General features: G+C 39.7%; 1 protein-coding gene across 2 annotated transcripts in view; it reads right to left on the reverse strand.

The window, feature by feature from the left end:
* trim33 (tripartite motif containing 33) overlaps positions 1-16,258 on the reverse strand; it is a 142,364-nt gene that overhangs the window by 45,663 nt on the left and 80,443 nt on the right. For both annotated transcript variants that reach the window (XM_048553204.2, XM_048553203.2), the window contains exon 5: positions 818-934. In XM_048553204.2, coding sequence (XP_048409161.2) covers positions 818-934 — 117 coding nt within the window. The remainder of the gene's footprint in view (positions 1-817; positions 935-16,258) is intronic.

Consider the following 16,258-nt stretch of genomic DNA (forward strand, 5'->3'; position numbering starts at 1 on the left):
CCTGGAAATGTGAAGGAGGCAGGGGTCAATTGAGGCATTCAAGAGATCATTAAATGATTTGGATTGAAATAAGGGTATAAGGTAGAAGTAGGAGACTTGTATTAGATAGTGACGTTCATTTAACAAGCCAGCAAAAGCCCATGGGGCCAAGTGACCATCATCTGTGCCCTAACACTTCTGTGAATCTACGAAGGGTGATAAGCGTTAGACTGTACTCAAACAAGCATGAAAGACTAAAAGGAATATTTCTAACTTTTTATTTAAACAGCAAGATAGAGGGGTACAGGGGAATGGCAACTCTGACACTCATTTAGCTTGGCTTGGAAAAAGAAACCATAAGGGAGAAATATAGATGGATTTAAAGAAAAGCTAGATTGGCAAACGGTAAGGGAATTGAGGGTTGTGCTGATAAAGTTCCATGAGCAAGGGTGGGAAGTTTAAATGGAGTACATGCTGGATCTATACTCAATGAATCCAAATATATATTTCTCACAACTGTGCATGCAAGCATACAAAAAACCCCCAAGCATCATGTTAAAGATAAACTGAATAAAGCATTAGCTCAAGTCTGAAATGTGAATAATACGTGATTTGTGAAAGAGTCACTAATCTAGGAAACTTAAGCACTTACAACTTAACAGCAATTTTAAGCAAAAAATCTGGATCCAATCATGGACCAACATGACAACAACTGGGGGTAGTCCTGCACGGTCCATTTTAAAATTGCTGAAACTTATTCTAACAGTATCAAGCACCATAAGCACTAAATTAAAATAAAAATAAAATTGGAATTTCCATCTCATGAAGTTGAACATACCTATTCTGCACTTGACTAGCTGCATACTGCACGTAATTCTTCTTTTCTTGAAGCTTGGCCATTAGAGTCTCAATAATAACTTTTTGGTTTTGAAATGCTTCTTCTAAAAATTGATATCTGCAAAGCAAAACAAAAGTGAACTTTACACAAATAAATCACTTGTGAAAACAGTCTTGTTTATTTCTCACAAAGCTTGACTCAGGTCAAAAATAGAATGGCAAATTTCTAAACTGCTTAGTTTATATCATTCTTGCAAGGTACCTCACGTAAGGGCTACTACTGGCAACAGCTCAAACATCCGCCTTCAATGTTTATACTTTGTATGTTTTGTGGGAAAAATGAATTCTAGCTTTGTGAGGAAGGACTTAGATATGCTGCGACTGAATCACATTAAGAATAGATTTACATTTATGACGGAACTTTCATACATCCAAAGTGCTTCACAGCTAATGATGTAAATCATTTTATAATGTAAGCAAACCCACCAGTTTGCACACAGCAAGTTTGTACAAGCAAGATAAATTAACAGAGAATCTTTCTTCGGGGTTTTGAAGGGATAGAAGTTGACCGAGATACTGGAAGAGCTCCCTTTCACTTCAAACAGCACAACAGGATTTTTAAATGCATATACACATCTGCCCAAAAGAACAAACTGGACTTTGATCAAACATACCATTTGAAAGATAACACTAAAACTTCAAATGGTGCAATGTAGTTGTTAACAGGCGTGCGTTCAAAAAACGTAAATGTCTGTAAATACAACTGAATACCCAACTAATAAACATATGTCAAATACTTGTCCTGTAAGAAATCAGTTATTAAACCAATGTATAGCAATTATTAAAGAAAATTAATTCCATATATTGTCACTTGTCCCTATGTTCAGTGAAAAGTGGATAATGTTGCCATGTTCTGGCACCATCTTGGATTACAGAAGAAATTACATAAGTGGTAATTACTGAATAAATTAATATTTCTAATATCTCAAACTGAAACAGCTTCAAAAATTCATCTTTCCCTTTCCGCAGATTTCATCCTATCTTTGTCTCCAGTCACTGCTGTCTGACATCATCCATGGGATCCTGGCAACGTGGTCCTTTCCTGCCACCTCCAAGCTGGAGACAGTCACACAGTGTGGGTCCCACACTAGCTCAGATGCTGAGTATCAACTGACAGATCCAGGCTCCAATTTGGTGAAAGGGATTCTGCTTCTCATCCTTTTTGAAAAAGGGTGGTATATTAGCACTTTTCCAATCCACTTGAACCTTTCCACAGAGGGGATTTTGGAATACTATAACCAATGGATTCACTATGTCTGCAGCATCTTCCTCTAAGGCCCTAGGACCTCAGCCATCAGGTTCTGGGGGCTTGACTGCCTTCAGTCCCAATAGTTTGCTCAGCACATTTTTCCTGAGTGATGGCCATGTTTTAAGTTCCTCCCTTTAATTGTAATGTCATGGCTTTTCTAGCCAGAAGTGACACAAATACCACTATAATTGTTGGAGTCACTGAAGTCTCCCATTGCTCAAGTTTGAATTTGCATACCGTACAACCATGTGTGCTGTCAACATTGTTTTCAGAATTCCCATGGAGTTCCTAGGGGTTTTAGGTTACCCAATTCTTAAGTATACTGGGAAGATGAGCTTCAGCTGGTAATCCCCGAATTCAAAATTAAATATTCTTTGTCAACCTGCATCTACAAAATTCTCTTCTGACTAGAAGATTTGAACTCTAGCTTTACCGACATTAACAGGCTGATACTCAGACCATAATAACCTGATTGCTACTCAAAGATATAAAACACATAACTAGATAACCTGCAGACATCCCGAATACAATGAGACTGTGAATACATATTAGCAGTGGTGTCTTTATGAACAAACTTATGCTGTGCATTGTTTTACTGAATTTAGGGCATTAACAAGGTTTGAGCATTTCCTTAATTGTATGACTGAATGATGGGCAGATGTTTATGATGTCATTATATTGAGTCCTCTCATACAACTGGCCTGTCTGTATAAATTTACTTTTTAAAAGTACTGAGTTAGATTTAAGAGTGATTGTTTCCAAAAATGCTGTCTCAGTGACATCGGGGAACAATGGGTTAAGTAAAGCACAAATGTCAGTGCCCTTGAAACATTCACGCAGCTACACTAGGTGTTTTGACATTAGTTTTTCAAACAGATTTGTTCCACAAACTCTGCTTCTACGTATATTTTCAGTTGTGTAACAAAAGCGTGATGCGTTGATGGTTACAAATCTGTTGATTTGGGAGTAATCTAACGTGCTGAACCCAAGAAATATATTCAATCCGATCTATCAATTTTCTGTTAATCCCCTTCTAGGTCAGCACTGAATGAGACTGACCTCACAAGGACAAAGTGGCCATAGTTAATTTATCAAATAGTCACTACTCACGCCTGAACCTCTAGTAAATGGCGTCAGGTTACTCGGCCATATAATGAAATGTCTTATCTGACAGTTAAAGTGGGGCACTTCCAGCAGGATTTCCTAGATAACAGTGAATAAATGTCTTTTTTTCCTTCTCCCTCACTCCTTTTTAGTACTCCAGTTAAAATCAACATATGCAGAGATCAAAAGGTCAAAGATCAAATTAGAACCCAACCGGTCCTGATATTTGAACTGCCACTGCAGAGTTTGTCCAATCTCTTAGTTGTTTCAATACGCAAGAGACAAGAGAGTTTGTCAGTTTTGTTCATTTTAAGTAGGGGGAAACTAAGATGACCCGATGACACATTTACAGGGGTGGGGAACATTTTTTATATTGAAAAGCCACATTTTATTTAACAAAGATCCTGTTAGACCACATGCTAAGAATTTAACATATACAACAAAAGGTCGTATTTTTGTCGACATTTTACTAGTTTTAATTAAAGCCTATTATGAAGGCTATAAACAAAAATTCAAAGACATTTATTTGACAAAGTTAACAAGAGAACTAATGTGAAATATTTAGTCAAACCATTTAATGACTTTTTTGTGATTGATTATTGCGAGATAGGAATTAGATATTTAGTTCAAAACTGTTAACTGTAGCTTTAATTGGTTGTTCAGGAAACTATTGTAATCTGAGATCTCTGATTCACAACAGTAGGTTGTGTCAAAACAGGACAGCATTCGACAAGCATGTTGACATCGACATGGGTATTAAATGGGATTTTTCCATATTTCATTGGGATCCTTCTCAGGGTCAAATAAAGACTTCAGAATATTATTTTCTGAGAGCTCAGTCAATTCTATCTGTAAGTAATCAAGAGCTTTGGAGACATCAACCAGGTGTGGTTGAAAAGCTAGTTTCAGTGGGAAATCATGTTTCTCAAAATCTGCAAACGTTTCACTGTACTCTTCAATGAGGGAGTCCAGAACAGCTGTGTATTCTTTCCCATTGCATTTCCTTAATGATTTGCTTGTATCCTGTTTATCCTTTGCCAGTTCAGGGAAGTGTACAGCTGAAAGTTCCGATTGAGTAAGGAGTTTTTAAAAAAGCTCAGCTTTTTCCTAAATGCCTGGATTTTTAACTACATGCCACAAATAGATTTAGTTTAACCTTGCAAAAAAATTCAGAACGTTTTGCTTTGACATTATATCACACAAAAATGCAACATTTCTGCAGAAATCCTCTTGACAATTTAACATGGTTCATTCAGTTCCTCAAAAAATCTTGCAATTTGTTTTAGTAAAGATAATAGTTTTACAAGTATTTGTCCTGTGACTACCAGCACACTTTAGAATGATATGGCTGAGCCATGTCGTATGTTTCATCAAGCTGAAGTATATTGCAAAACTGGCGATGCCATGACATATTTGCTTGAACATAGTTTACAATACCTGTTGCTTTATTTAATGTGTCACTTAAAACAGGAGATTTGGCAGAGATTCTGTAAAAGCAAAAGACAATGAAAGGATATCGAAGTATGTGAATGTAGCAATTTTTTTGGTAATAATGCAGCAAATCCTTCTGTTTTCCTCTCATGGAGGATGCACCATTTGTGCATGCACTTACTAAATTACATAAACTAAGTTTTGCTTCACGGCATTTTTCTTTTAAGACGGTAAAAATGCCAATTCCACGTGTTCTCGTTGTAAGGGTACCCAAAGTCAGTAACTCCTTGTGGAATGAAAATTCGCAATTATAACACGAATAAAAAATACACCTGCACTGAGTCAGTAATGTCACTGGATTCATCCAAGATAATCAAATAATAAATGTTTTGCTTTGGCGTATTGTATGAAGTTGTTTTGTTACATTGAGGGCTAATTCATGTTGCCAATCAGAAATGGTCCTTCTTGAAAGGAGGTGGTTGTCTGTGCTTATTAACCTTATCTGAAGCTAAACATCCCACAACTTCAACAATGCGTTCTTTTATTATTTCCACACCGCTAAATGGCTGACCTCTTCTCCCAAGTATATGTGTTACTACAGATGTTGCTTCAGTGATGTCAGTCCCTCATCGTGACATTGTTTAAAACACTTGCTGCAGCTGCTGCTTTTGATCTTTCATTTTCTGAAGTGCAGACTTTTGGGGTTTTCTTTCCAGTTTAGCATAATTGTGGTCCTTACAAATTGCAAAATGCTGGATGCATTGTATTTCTTCACTGTTCCAATTATGGCATCGCAGAGCAAACATATCATTTTATCTTTCATAGCAACTACATAATATTGCAATTTTCATACTTCATCGAATACTCTGTTCTCATCCTTTAATACTCTTTTCTTACTTTTTGACTTGATTGGGTTACTGGCAAATTTTTTACAAATGTCGCACAGACTTAAAAACACTAACTTAATATTTGCGGACAAATAGGTACGCCAAAAGGCTGCAGGTTTCCCACCCATGCACTGTGGCATCCCATAGCCATGAGAGAAATGCACTGATCTACTAAAAGGGATCAAACAAGATGCATACATAGCATCAGAATCCTCTTTGAATCTTGTTCTCAGTTCAAGAATAATGTGTAATACCAAACAATGCAAGAGATACTGTAAATGCTCAATTCCTCATTCGTGAGCCAAAAGCACCTTCCAGTCCAAACTGGATATTTGATCAATTTCCTTCATCAGGATGAGTTACTAATGTTTCCATTCAATTATCAACAGCTTTTCCTTCATAAAATTGCATGAACAATTTCTAATGGCCACAAGGTGCAGCTTTGTCAGATCAACAATTTTTTGCCTAAATGAGGAACAATAACAACGTATTAAAAATGTGAGGAGGAAAAGCATATATATTTACCATTAATAAATTGGTCTGACAGGTACTCACCAGAAGCCCCTGAGCTCTGATAATCAGTTGCGCTTTTACAAGACATCTAGTAGAATTTTATGAAGCTTTACTTCAACTAGCTGATGTAGAGGTGGAATAGCTCGGGGAAATCCCTTTTAGCGCTGAACAAAGATTTTTCTTGCCATTCTCAGAAATAGAAAAATATAATTGCATGAGCTAATCTCATGAGAGCCCCCCCTCTCAATGAGGATTACCCAAGATTCTGTTACTAGCTCAGAGCAGTTTTCTGAAAACAGTGCCAATAGGGTACCATTGAACATGCTTGCAAATTAAGATTTTTTTTAAAAAAGGTAAATTGTGAAAAAAAGGCATTAGCTAATCTGGTCGAGCTAGCCGATCCCAAATGGGGAGTGATGCAATTGACTATTATTTGTGGACCACAGAGTGCACGGTTATTAAATGTGATGACACAAAGCTAGGAAGGTAAGTTGTGAAAGGGATACAAGAAGTCTGCAAACGGAGATAGGCTAAATGAGTGGACTGTGTGTAGCTCTCTATACCTTATAAATGGGAATTTTTTGAACAGGACATTGCTGAGACCACATCTGAAGTACTGTGTACATTTTTGGTTGCGTTATTTAAGAAAGGACATAGTTGCACTAGAAGCTGTGCAGAAAAGGTTCGCAACTCATTTCCTGGGATTAGGTGGCTATTTTCTGAGGAAAGGTGTTGGAGGTCAGTTTATATCCATTGGAGGCAAGAAGAACAAGAAATGACCTTTTTGAAATTTTAATAGAGAAAAGATTAAAATTAGGAGACAGTTTAACAATAAGTCATCTCCCTTCAGGGCATTTCTTCTAAGGGCTGCAAGATTTTGGAGAATGGAGAAGGCAGAGACAGATTCTTGACCAATGGCAGACTCAAAAGATTGTGCTGTACTTATTGTGAGGAAAGAGCAGAGTAGAGTGGAGGCTACAATCAGGTTAGCCATCATCTTATGTAAATCTGCAGCAGGTTTGAAGGACAGAACAGCCTAATTCTGCACCCAACAATGAAGATATGCCCTTCTTTCTTAGTGACAGCCTAGCTACTAGTGGGGCTAGCATGGAAGCATGCATTACTAACAGTAAGCATTTTCACTAAAGATATGCTACACAATAGTGTCTTTTTTGAGGCCAGGAAAAGAAAAAATAAATAAACAAACAATTAACTCCACTTACAGATTATCCTCCTGTATAAAGATATTTAGTTGAGAAACGGTTTTGGGCCCCTTATTAAAAGAAAGATATACTGGAATTGGATCCTGACCAGAGAAGGCTCACAAAGCTAATACTGGGTATGGAGGGACTGTCTTATGACAAGAGATTGAGTGTGTTGAGCATGTACTCATTGGAATATAGAAGGATGAGAGATGAGGTTATTGAAACAAAATGTTTGTAATGGGACTTGACAGTGTGGATTCAGAAAGGTCGTTTCCCCCCTGTGGTAGAGTCTAGGACCAGAGGACATTGTCTCAGATTATGTGGTTGCACAGTTAAGATAGAGATGGACAAATTTCTTTACTGCAGAAGACTGTTAAGGCTCAGTTAGTAAGTATGTTCAAGTCTGAGGTAGACAGACTTTGAACCAGCAAGGAAATCCAGGAATACGGGGAAACGGCAGCAAAATTGAGGAAAACCAGCCATGATCTCATTGAATGGCAGACCAGACTTGGTAGGCTGAACAGCCTGCTTCTGCTTTTAAGTCTTATGGTCTAATCTCAGATGTACAAAGAAATGCAAAGGAATCTCACTGCTGTGCAAATAATTTGGGTGTACCTGAATACCAAGGACTGCAGCTAATCATTAAGGCAGCCCACGAGCACCTTCAAGGTCAATTTGGATAGGTGAATGCTGGTATTGTATCATTTTTATCACACAAGCTTCCAACTAAACTTTTTAACTCTAACAACTTTTTGCAAGCTAGTTAAACATTTCATCTTTCACCTAACTTGTGGGACAACATGCTAAACAAGGGGACTGGAGGTCAACATAAATACAAACCACTCACTAATTACTTCTCAAGCAGACTATTTATTTGCAAGCTTGGTACTGTGAAGAATTTCAAGAACTTAAGTTTCATGTTATTGGATATGTATATTCTTAATATCAGTACATGGCATTGTGACGTTCAGGAAAAAAATAAAACATGCATTTGGCAGCAAGTATGAATTCTTGTAAAATAGTTAAAGCTGCTTGGCAAACAAAAAACACACTTCTAACTCAGTAACAAGACTGGGATCTTTCGATCTGCCTGAACATTAATTGGACACAAGTGTTTCGACTTCTTGCATGAAGAATGCAATAACTTGAGAGGGCACCTTCCCATATATAAAGTGCTTTAGTAAATCCAGTCACAAATTTAAAGCAATTTTTTCCCAGTTACATGAACAAGGATGTATGTTTACATTATGGAACTGAATTTTACACCTTCAACAGTACCAATAATATTAAGGCACCACATGCATAACATCTGCATACAGTAGCAACTCTGTTACAGACTTTCTCTTTTCAACAGCAACATCCAGTCCAACAGCCAAGAAGACAACAGGGTGTAATCCAAAGTGATATTCCAAATACCATAATAGCCACCTGACAGTCAATAAGTCTCATGAAACAGTAGAAGCTTCTGAATTAGTTCTAAAGCATTGTTCTCTTAACATCCCACACAATAGAAAAATCTATTCCAGATTACTTCTATTCAAAATGACCTTGCCCTTCCCTTGGTTGGCATTTTGGACAATTGTCAACCGCTCCACAAAACATCTCTAACAGCTATCTCAAAACAGTGAATTACGTAATACTATCATGCTGGTAGTGTGAATTCTGTACAAATTACAGAATAATTACGATCACTATCAAGGATCAGCTTTTCTTTCTGGTTTATTTGAGATTTCTTTCTTGCAAACACCTCATTACAACACAAACTGTTGATGTAATTTGATAAACACTTGCATTTGTAAATGGGTTAGATCACACAAACCTAACAATGCACAGTTAAAGTTTTCATCTGTTCTCCCAAGGTCATGCTTATTTACGTTAGAAAACAAAGAACGGCAGATATTACAGATCAGAAACAAACAAGAACTCAAATTGTTGGAGAAACTCAGGAGGTCTGGCAACATCAAGAAAGAAAACAAAGCTAAGTTCAAGTCCAACCTTCCTTCTTTAGAAGTCCAGAACTTGTTGGGCTAAACTGCTTCTGTTGTTCTTCATTCACAGAGAACTGACACTTTCTTTTCGTTTCAATCTACTTTTTTTTCTACTACCCAGCCAGATGTCTGAAAATCAGCTATGATAAAATTCAGGTATGAACATAAACGTTAGTGGATTTAAATATTTAAATATTTGATTGTAAGGAACTGTTGTCTCTTTAGGTATTTCTCACCATTGTCAATAAATTAACACAAAATTAAATTAAGCATAATTCTTGGCAACACTTTCTTTTAAACCTTCTGCATATAATTCTACCATTCCGTTGGCTTAGTTCTTATTGTGAAATTTATGCAGCCAATTTTCACCTTGCAACTCTTCTCTTTTCTCAAATTTCTATCTTTGTAGTCGTTTGCGTAATTTTACAAATATTTTGTGACTTACCGCTTAGTTTCCTTTTGTCATTTGATACTCTAACTTCTGTTCATCCCTGCTATTTCTTGGACATCTCAAATTACATCAAGGAATATTTATACTGGTAGGATACACATTTAGTTATTGTACAACAAATGCAATTGTGTTGGCAATAGGGAGAAACATGTAAGGTAGTACCATTGCCTTACAGCAGCATATATAAATTGACACTCCAAGTTCAAATGATCCTTTTTTTTTCAGTATTTGAGAACCTCAGTCCACCTGTGTAGGTCAAAAAAACATGCCCTTCATGAATCTATACGGAATATTGTACAGACCTTTTTTGCAGATGTGGACAGCACTGGTTCAAGCCAATATTTATTGCCCAGAGGACAATTAGCAATCAACCATATTACTGTGTGTCTTGAGTCACACACAGGCCAAACTGGGTAAGGATTGCAGTTTCTTTCGTAAAGGACATTAAGCAGCCAGGAATTAAATTGAACAGTTTGCTTCTTCGGTATAACAAATTACAATACAATATGAGCAGAAATATTCCATCACACTGACTACTTTGGGTTACATTATTTCAATATTTCAAGAACCTGTCACAGGTACAAAAGACCTTAGACAAGAACAGCATTAGGCCATTCAGTCCACCAAGTCTGTTCCACCACTTAATCGTGGCTGATGTGTTTCCACGACCCCGTTCTCATTCCTTCTTCCCATAACCTTTGAACTCCTTGTGTGTCAAGAACCTCTGTCGTAAATACAGTAAATGATTTGGCTTCCATAACCTTCCGCGGCAATGAGTTCTGTAGATTAACCCCCTTCTGGTTAAGGAAATTTCTCATCTCTGTCCAAAAGGGTCAAACCCTTCACTCTTAGGCTGTCCCTCAGCTCTAGTCTCTCTTACTAGTGGAAACACCGCACAATGCAGGCTTCCGTATTCTGCAAGTTTAAAAGGATGGGGGCGGGGGGGGGGGGGGGGGGGGAGAGAGAGAGATCGTTTGAAACTCCAAGTACAGACCCATTGTCCTCAACAGCTCATGTGACAAGTCATTCATCCCTGGGATATTCCTTACAAACTTCCTCTGGACCCCCTCCAACACTAGCATATCCTTCATTTAGATCAGGCCCAAATGGGCTCACAATATTCCAAGTGTGTTCTGACAGGGCTTACTTGAACCTCTGTAGTACATCTCTGCTCTCGCATTCTAGCCCTCTTGAAATAATTGCTAATGTTGCATTTATCCTCCTAGCTGGTAATTGAACCTGCATGTAACCCCTTAAGAGAATCTCAAATTATGACTCCCAAGTCTTTGTGCTTCAGATTTCTGAAGCCTTTCCCTGTTTAGAAAATAGTCTATCCCTCGATTCATGCTACCAAAGTGAAATATTCACTTTTCCACACTGTATTATCTGCCACTTTCGTCCCCTCTCCTAGCTTGTCCAAATTTTTCTGCAGCCTCCCAGCTTCCTCAACATTATCTGAGCCTCTGTATATCTGTGTTTCCAAGTTTGCAGGTAACAATGCCCTTAGTTCCTCTGCCCAGATTATTAATGTTTCACGTGAACACCTGTGATCCTAAAATGACCTCTGCAGAACTCCACTAGTCATCAGCTGCCATCCTGAAAAGGCCACTTTATCCCTACAATTTCCCTCATGCCAGTCTGCCAATCTTCTAACCATTCCATTACCATGGGCTCTTATCTTACTTACCAGCCTTCTGAAAATCCAAACACCATGCACTCCCAAGTACTCCACAATCTCATCCTTAATAATGGGCTCTAAAATCGCGCCAGTGATCAAGGTCAGATTAACCAACCTATATTCTACGGCTTTTTTACTCTCTTCTTAAACAGGGTCATTACATTAGCTACTTTCCAGTCCTCCAAGACCCTCCCCAATTTGTGGTTCCTGAAAGATCACCACCAATGCTTCTACAATCTTCTCAGCTATCTACTTCCAAACTCTGGGATGTAGTCCATCTGGTGTGGGTAACTTATCCATCTTCAGCCCTTTCAATTTTCCAAGCACCTTCTCTTTAGTGATGGCCACTACACTCACTCCTGTCCCCCAACTGCCGAAGTTCTGGCATCCCACTGGTATCTTCCTCTGGGAAAACTGACACAAAATACCAATTCCGTTCCTCGGCTATTTCTCTGCTCTTCATTACTACTTCTCCAGCCTTATTTTCAAGCAGCCACTCTTGCCTCTCTCTTGCTTTTCAGATAGAGGGGAAACTCTGCACTTAAAAAAAAATTACTAGCTAGCTTACTCTCATTTCAACCTCTTTCTCACTTTTAATTATTATTTGGTTTTTAAAGATTTCCCAAACTTCTGGTTTCCCATTAATCTTCACCAAATTGCATGCTTTTTCTTTTGCCTTTATGCTGTCCCTGACTTCCCTTGTCAACTATCGTTGAGTCAAACTCCCTTAATATGTTTCTTCTTACTTGGGATGAATTTCTGCTGTGCCTTGAGAATGAGCCCCGCAAACTCCTACCATTGCTCACTCTACCTAGTAGTCTTCCTTGCGAGGTTCCCCTTCCAATCAAACCTGGCCCTCCCCCTTCATGTCTTTGTAGCCACCTTTATTCAATTGTAATAGTGCTGCATCTAATTCCAGCTTCTCCCTCTCAAACTTCAGGGTGAATTCTATTACAGTGACAATTACTGCCCAATAGGGGCTCCTTCACCTTAAGCTTCCCGAATCAAGTCTGCCTCATCATACGTCAAATTCAGAATTGTCCTGGGGGCTCTAACAAAAGCTGCTCCAAAAATATTCTCAGTCATTCCACCAATTCATTTTTTTGAGATCCATGACCAGACCAATCTGATTTTCCTAGTGCACCTACATATTGAAGCCTCCCGTGATTACTGCAGTAGTGCTTTTCTTAAATGCTTTCTCTATCTTCCGATTGATTTTCTTCCCCACATCCTGACTACTAGGAGGCCGGTACACAACTCCCATCAGGATCTTTCTTTCCTTTGCAGCTCAACTGTATCCAATCATTCTACACTTTCCAACTCTATATCACCTCTTGCTACTGATTTAATTTCATTTCTTATGAACAAGGGAAACCTGCACACCTATCTGTTCTTTTGGTAAGATGTGGATTCTTGGATATTTAGTGCCCAGCCCTGTTCAGCTTGCAGTCATGTCTTTGTGATACACACAACATTGTACCCACCAGTTTCAATCTGCATTACAAGTTCATTTACTTTGTTTCATTAACTCCACGCATTTAAGTGCAACACTCAAATCTTTCATAACTGCCCCCTTTCTCACAGGTGTCATCCTCATCTTCTGTGCCTGAAGTTATATTCCTAACCCTTTCCGTATAATCATTCCTGCTACCTGTTCTGGAAAGCTTAATAACATCCATTGAGCCCTCATCCTAGACCTCCCCTTTAACAATTTCCATAGTGTTCCATGCAACTAAAACCTCCTCACCACACTTTGATTCTGATTTTGAATTTAGCTATTACCTGATCATATTCCCTCAGTGGAACCTACATGGACCACGACAACTAGATCTTTCTCCTCCCATTCAGAGTTCCTCAACAGTCTAGATGAGATTTCCTAAACCTGGCCACCAGGCAGGCAACACGTCCTTTGGGACTATTCCCCCAACTATACTATCCCAAATTTCTCTTTTCTCTCCCTTTCCACCTTCCCCTTCCTTCCTCTCCTCTACCACCCCATCATTCCCCCTCTTATTGTTCCCTGGAGGAAGGTGCTATGGTCAGTTTGCCCGTCCTCCTTATAGTCACGCTCTCAGCCAACAAGAAAGTCTCAAACCTGTTGGGCATGCTCAAGGGGTGAGATTCCTTGATCCCTCAACCCACCTCACGTGTAGGCACACCCTCCAGTCCCTGGCTACTGATCAAGTATGAGGTGATTAATATAAGGGCATGACTGCCTTCTGAAACAACACCACTCAGGTAACTCCCCGATGTGTCAGTCTTTGAAGTTCAGAATCCAATTCATTGGCCCTCAGGGCAGCACAGTGGCTCAGTGGTTAGCACTGCAACCTCACAGCACCAGGGACCTGGGTTCGAATCCAGCCTCAGGCAACCGTCTGTGCAGAGTTTGCACACTCTCATGTCTGCATGGGTTTCCTCCGGGTGCTCCGGTTTCCTCCCACAGTCCAAAGATGTGCAGGCTAGGTGAATTGGCCAAGCTAAATTGCCCATAGCATTCAGGGGTGTGTGGGTTATAGGAAGATGGGTCTGGGTTGGATGCTCCAAGAGTCAGTGTGGACTTGTTGGGCTGAAGGGCCTGTTTCCACACTGTAGGGAACCCTGAGCTAGAGGCCCTCAAGCAACCAACACTGCCACAGACGCGGCACTATGAACCACAGTGTCCACCAGCTCCCACGTCACTCAGTTACAACACATCACAGGTCCAGCATCTTAGTTTACTTATTTAGTTCCCAATTTGATTTGTAAAAGTTTGCACTGGTCTTTTAGTCTGTAGCCTATAAATATTTTTCCCTCATTTACCTTCAATCTGAAAGTAATCTAAAATCGATAGTCAACGATTAGTAGCTATCACCAACCAATGAACTTACAGTTGACATTTGATGTCACTCGTGTTGGGCTCCAATATTTCCTTTTAAAAATCCTTACAAACTGTGACAAAAAAAGCAAGCAAAAAAACCTTTGCCTTGTCTTACGAAATTCCCACACTGCCTCCAAATTCCGTATCTCACTCAAGTTGTCTCACTTTTCATGCCCTGCAAAGTTACCGATCCTACTGATGCCAAGGTACAACATAAATCTTAATTCAGATTTTCTACCAATACCCAACCAGAAGTGCTAAGTGGATGATCCATCACACATGCCAGCCTTTAGCGAATGTGATTCATACACATGATATCAAAAAACAGCTTGGAGGCACTGGATACTACAAAGAAAATGTCCTGATGACATTCTGGCAATAGCACTGAAGACCTGCTCCAGAACTTGCTCCCCTAGCCAAGCTGCTCCAGTAAAGCATCTACCCTACAATGTGAACAATTGACCAGATATGTCCTATACACAAAAAACAGGACAAATCTAAGCGAGCCAATTACCATCCCATCAGTCTACTCTAAACCAACAGTTCTAACAAGTAGCATCTGTTCAGCGATGCCCAGTTTGAGTTCCACCAGGGCCACTCAGCTCCTAACGTCACTGCAGCCTTGGTTCAGACGTGAACAAAAGAGTTGACTACCACAGAAGAGGTGTGAATGACAGATTTTGACAAAGCCTCATTGGACCAAGTGCGGCATCAAGGAGGCCTAGCAAAATTGGAATCAATGGGAATCAGGAGGAAAGCTCTTGCCTATTGGAGTCATACCTGGCAAATAGGAAGATAGTTGCAGCTGTTGGAAGGTCAGTTATCATAGCTCCAGGGCATCTCTGGAGGAGTTCCTCAGGGCTGTATTTTAGGTCAAACTGTCTTCTGCTGATTCACCAACGACCTTTGCTCCATCATAAGGTAAGAAGTGAGTATGCATTCATCTGTGAACACAACTTTCAGCTTCACTGTTGACTCCTCAAATGCTGAAGCAGTCCATGTTCAAATGTAACAAGATTTGGACCATATCCAGGCTTGGGCTGGCAAGTAACATTCATACCACACAAATCCCAAGTAATGGCAATCTCTAATAAAGAGACAATTAACCACCTCTCCTTAACACTGAATGGTGTCACCATCACTGAATCCCCCACAATCAACATTCACAGGTTACCACTGACCAGAAACTCAAGTGGACTGGCCACACAAATGCAGTGGCTGCAACAGTAGTTCAAAGGCCAGGATTACTGTGGCAAGTAACTCATTTCTCGACTCCCATAAATTCTGTCCATCATCTATGAGACACAAGTCAAGACTGTGATGGAATACTGCCCATCTGCCTGGATAGGTACAGCTCCAACAACATTCACAAAGCTTGACATCATCCAGGTCAAAGCAATCTGCTTAATTGATACGACGTTCGCAATCATCCAGTACTGATGCTCGGTTGCAGCAGTGTGTACAATCTACCAGACACACTGCAGGAATTTACCAAAGACCCTTAGATAACGCCTTCCAAACTCACGATCATTTCCATCTAAGGGCACATTGGAACACCACCAGCACGTTCCCCTCCAAGCTACTCACCATCCCAACAAGCAGATATACTGCTGGATGTTGCTGAAAAATCCAGGAATTCCCTCCGCAAGGACCTTTTGATGCTGCCAGGATTGGATGGTTTGAGCAGTAGAGGGAGGCAGAATAGGCTAGGGCTATTTCTCCGGAGCACGAGAAGCTGAGGGGTGATCTTTTCGAGGTCTATAAAATCATAAGGGACATGGACAGGGTAAATTGGCAAGGTTTTTTCACCAGGGTGAGGGAATTCAAAACTAGAGGATATAGGTTTAAGGAGAGAGGGGAAAGATTTACAAGGGAGCTAAGGGGCAACTTTTTCATGCAGAGAGTGGCACATGTATGGAACGAGCTGCCAAAGTGGTGGTGGAGGCTGGTACAATTACAACATTTAAAAGGTATCTGGGTGAATGTATGAATAAGGATTTATAGGGATATGGGCCAAAT

This window comes from Stegostoma tigrinum, chromosome 21 (assembly GCF_030684315.1).
Source record: "Stegostoma tigrinum isolate sSteTig4 chromosome 21, sSteTig4.hap1, whole genome shotgun sequence".
Taxonomy (NCBI): Eukaryota; Metazoa; Chordata; class Chondrichthyes; order Orectolobiformes; family Stegostomatidae; genus Stegostoma; species Stegostoma tigrinum.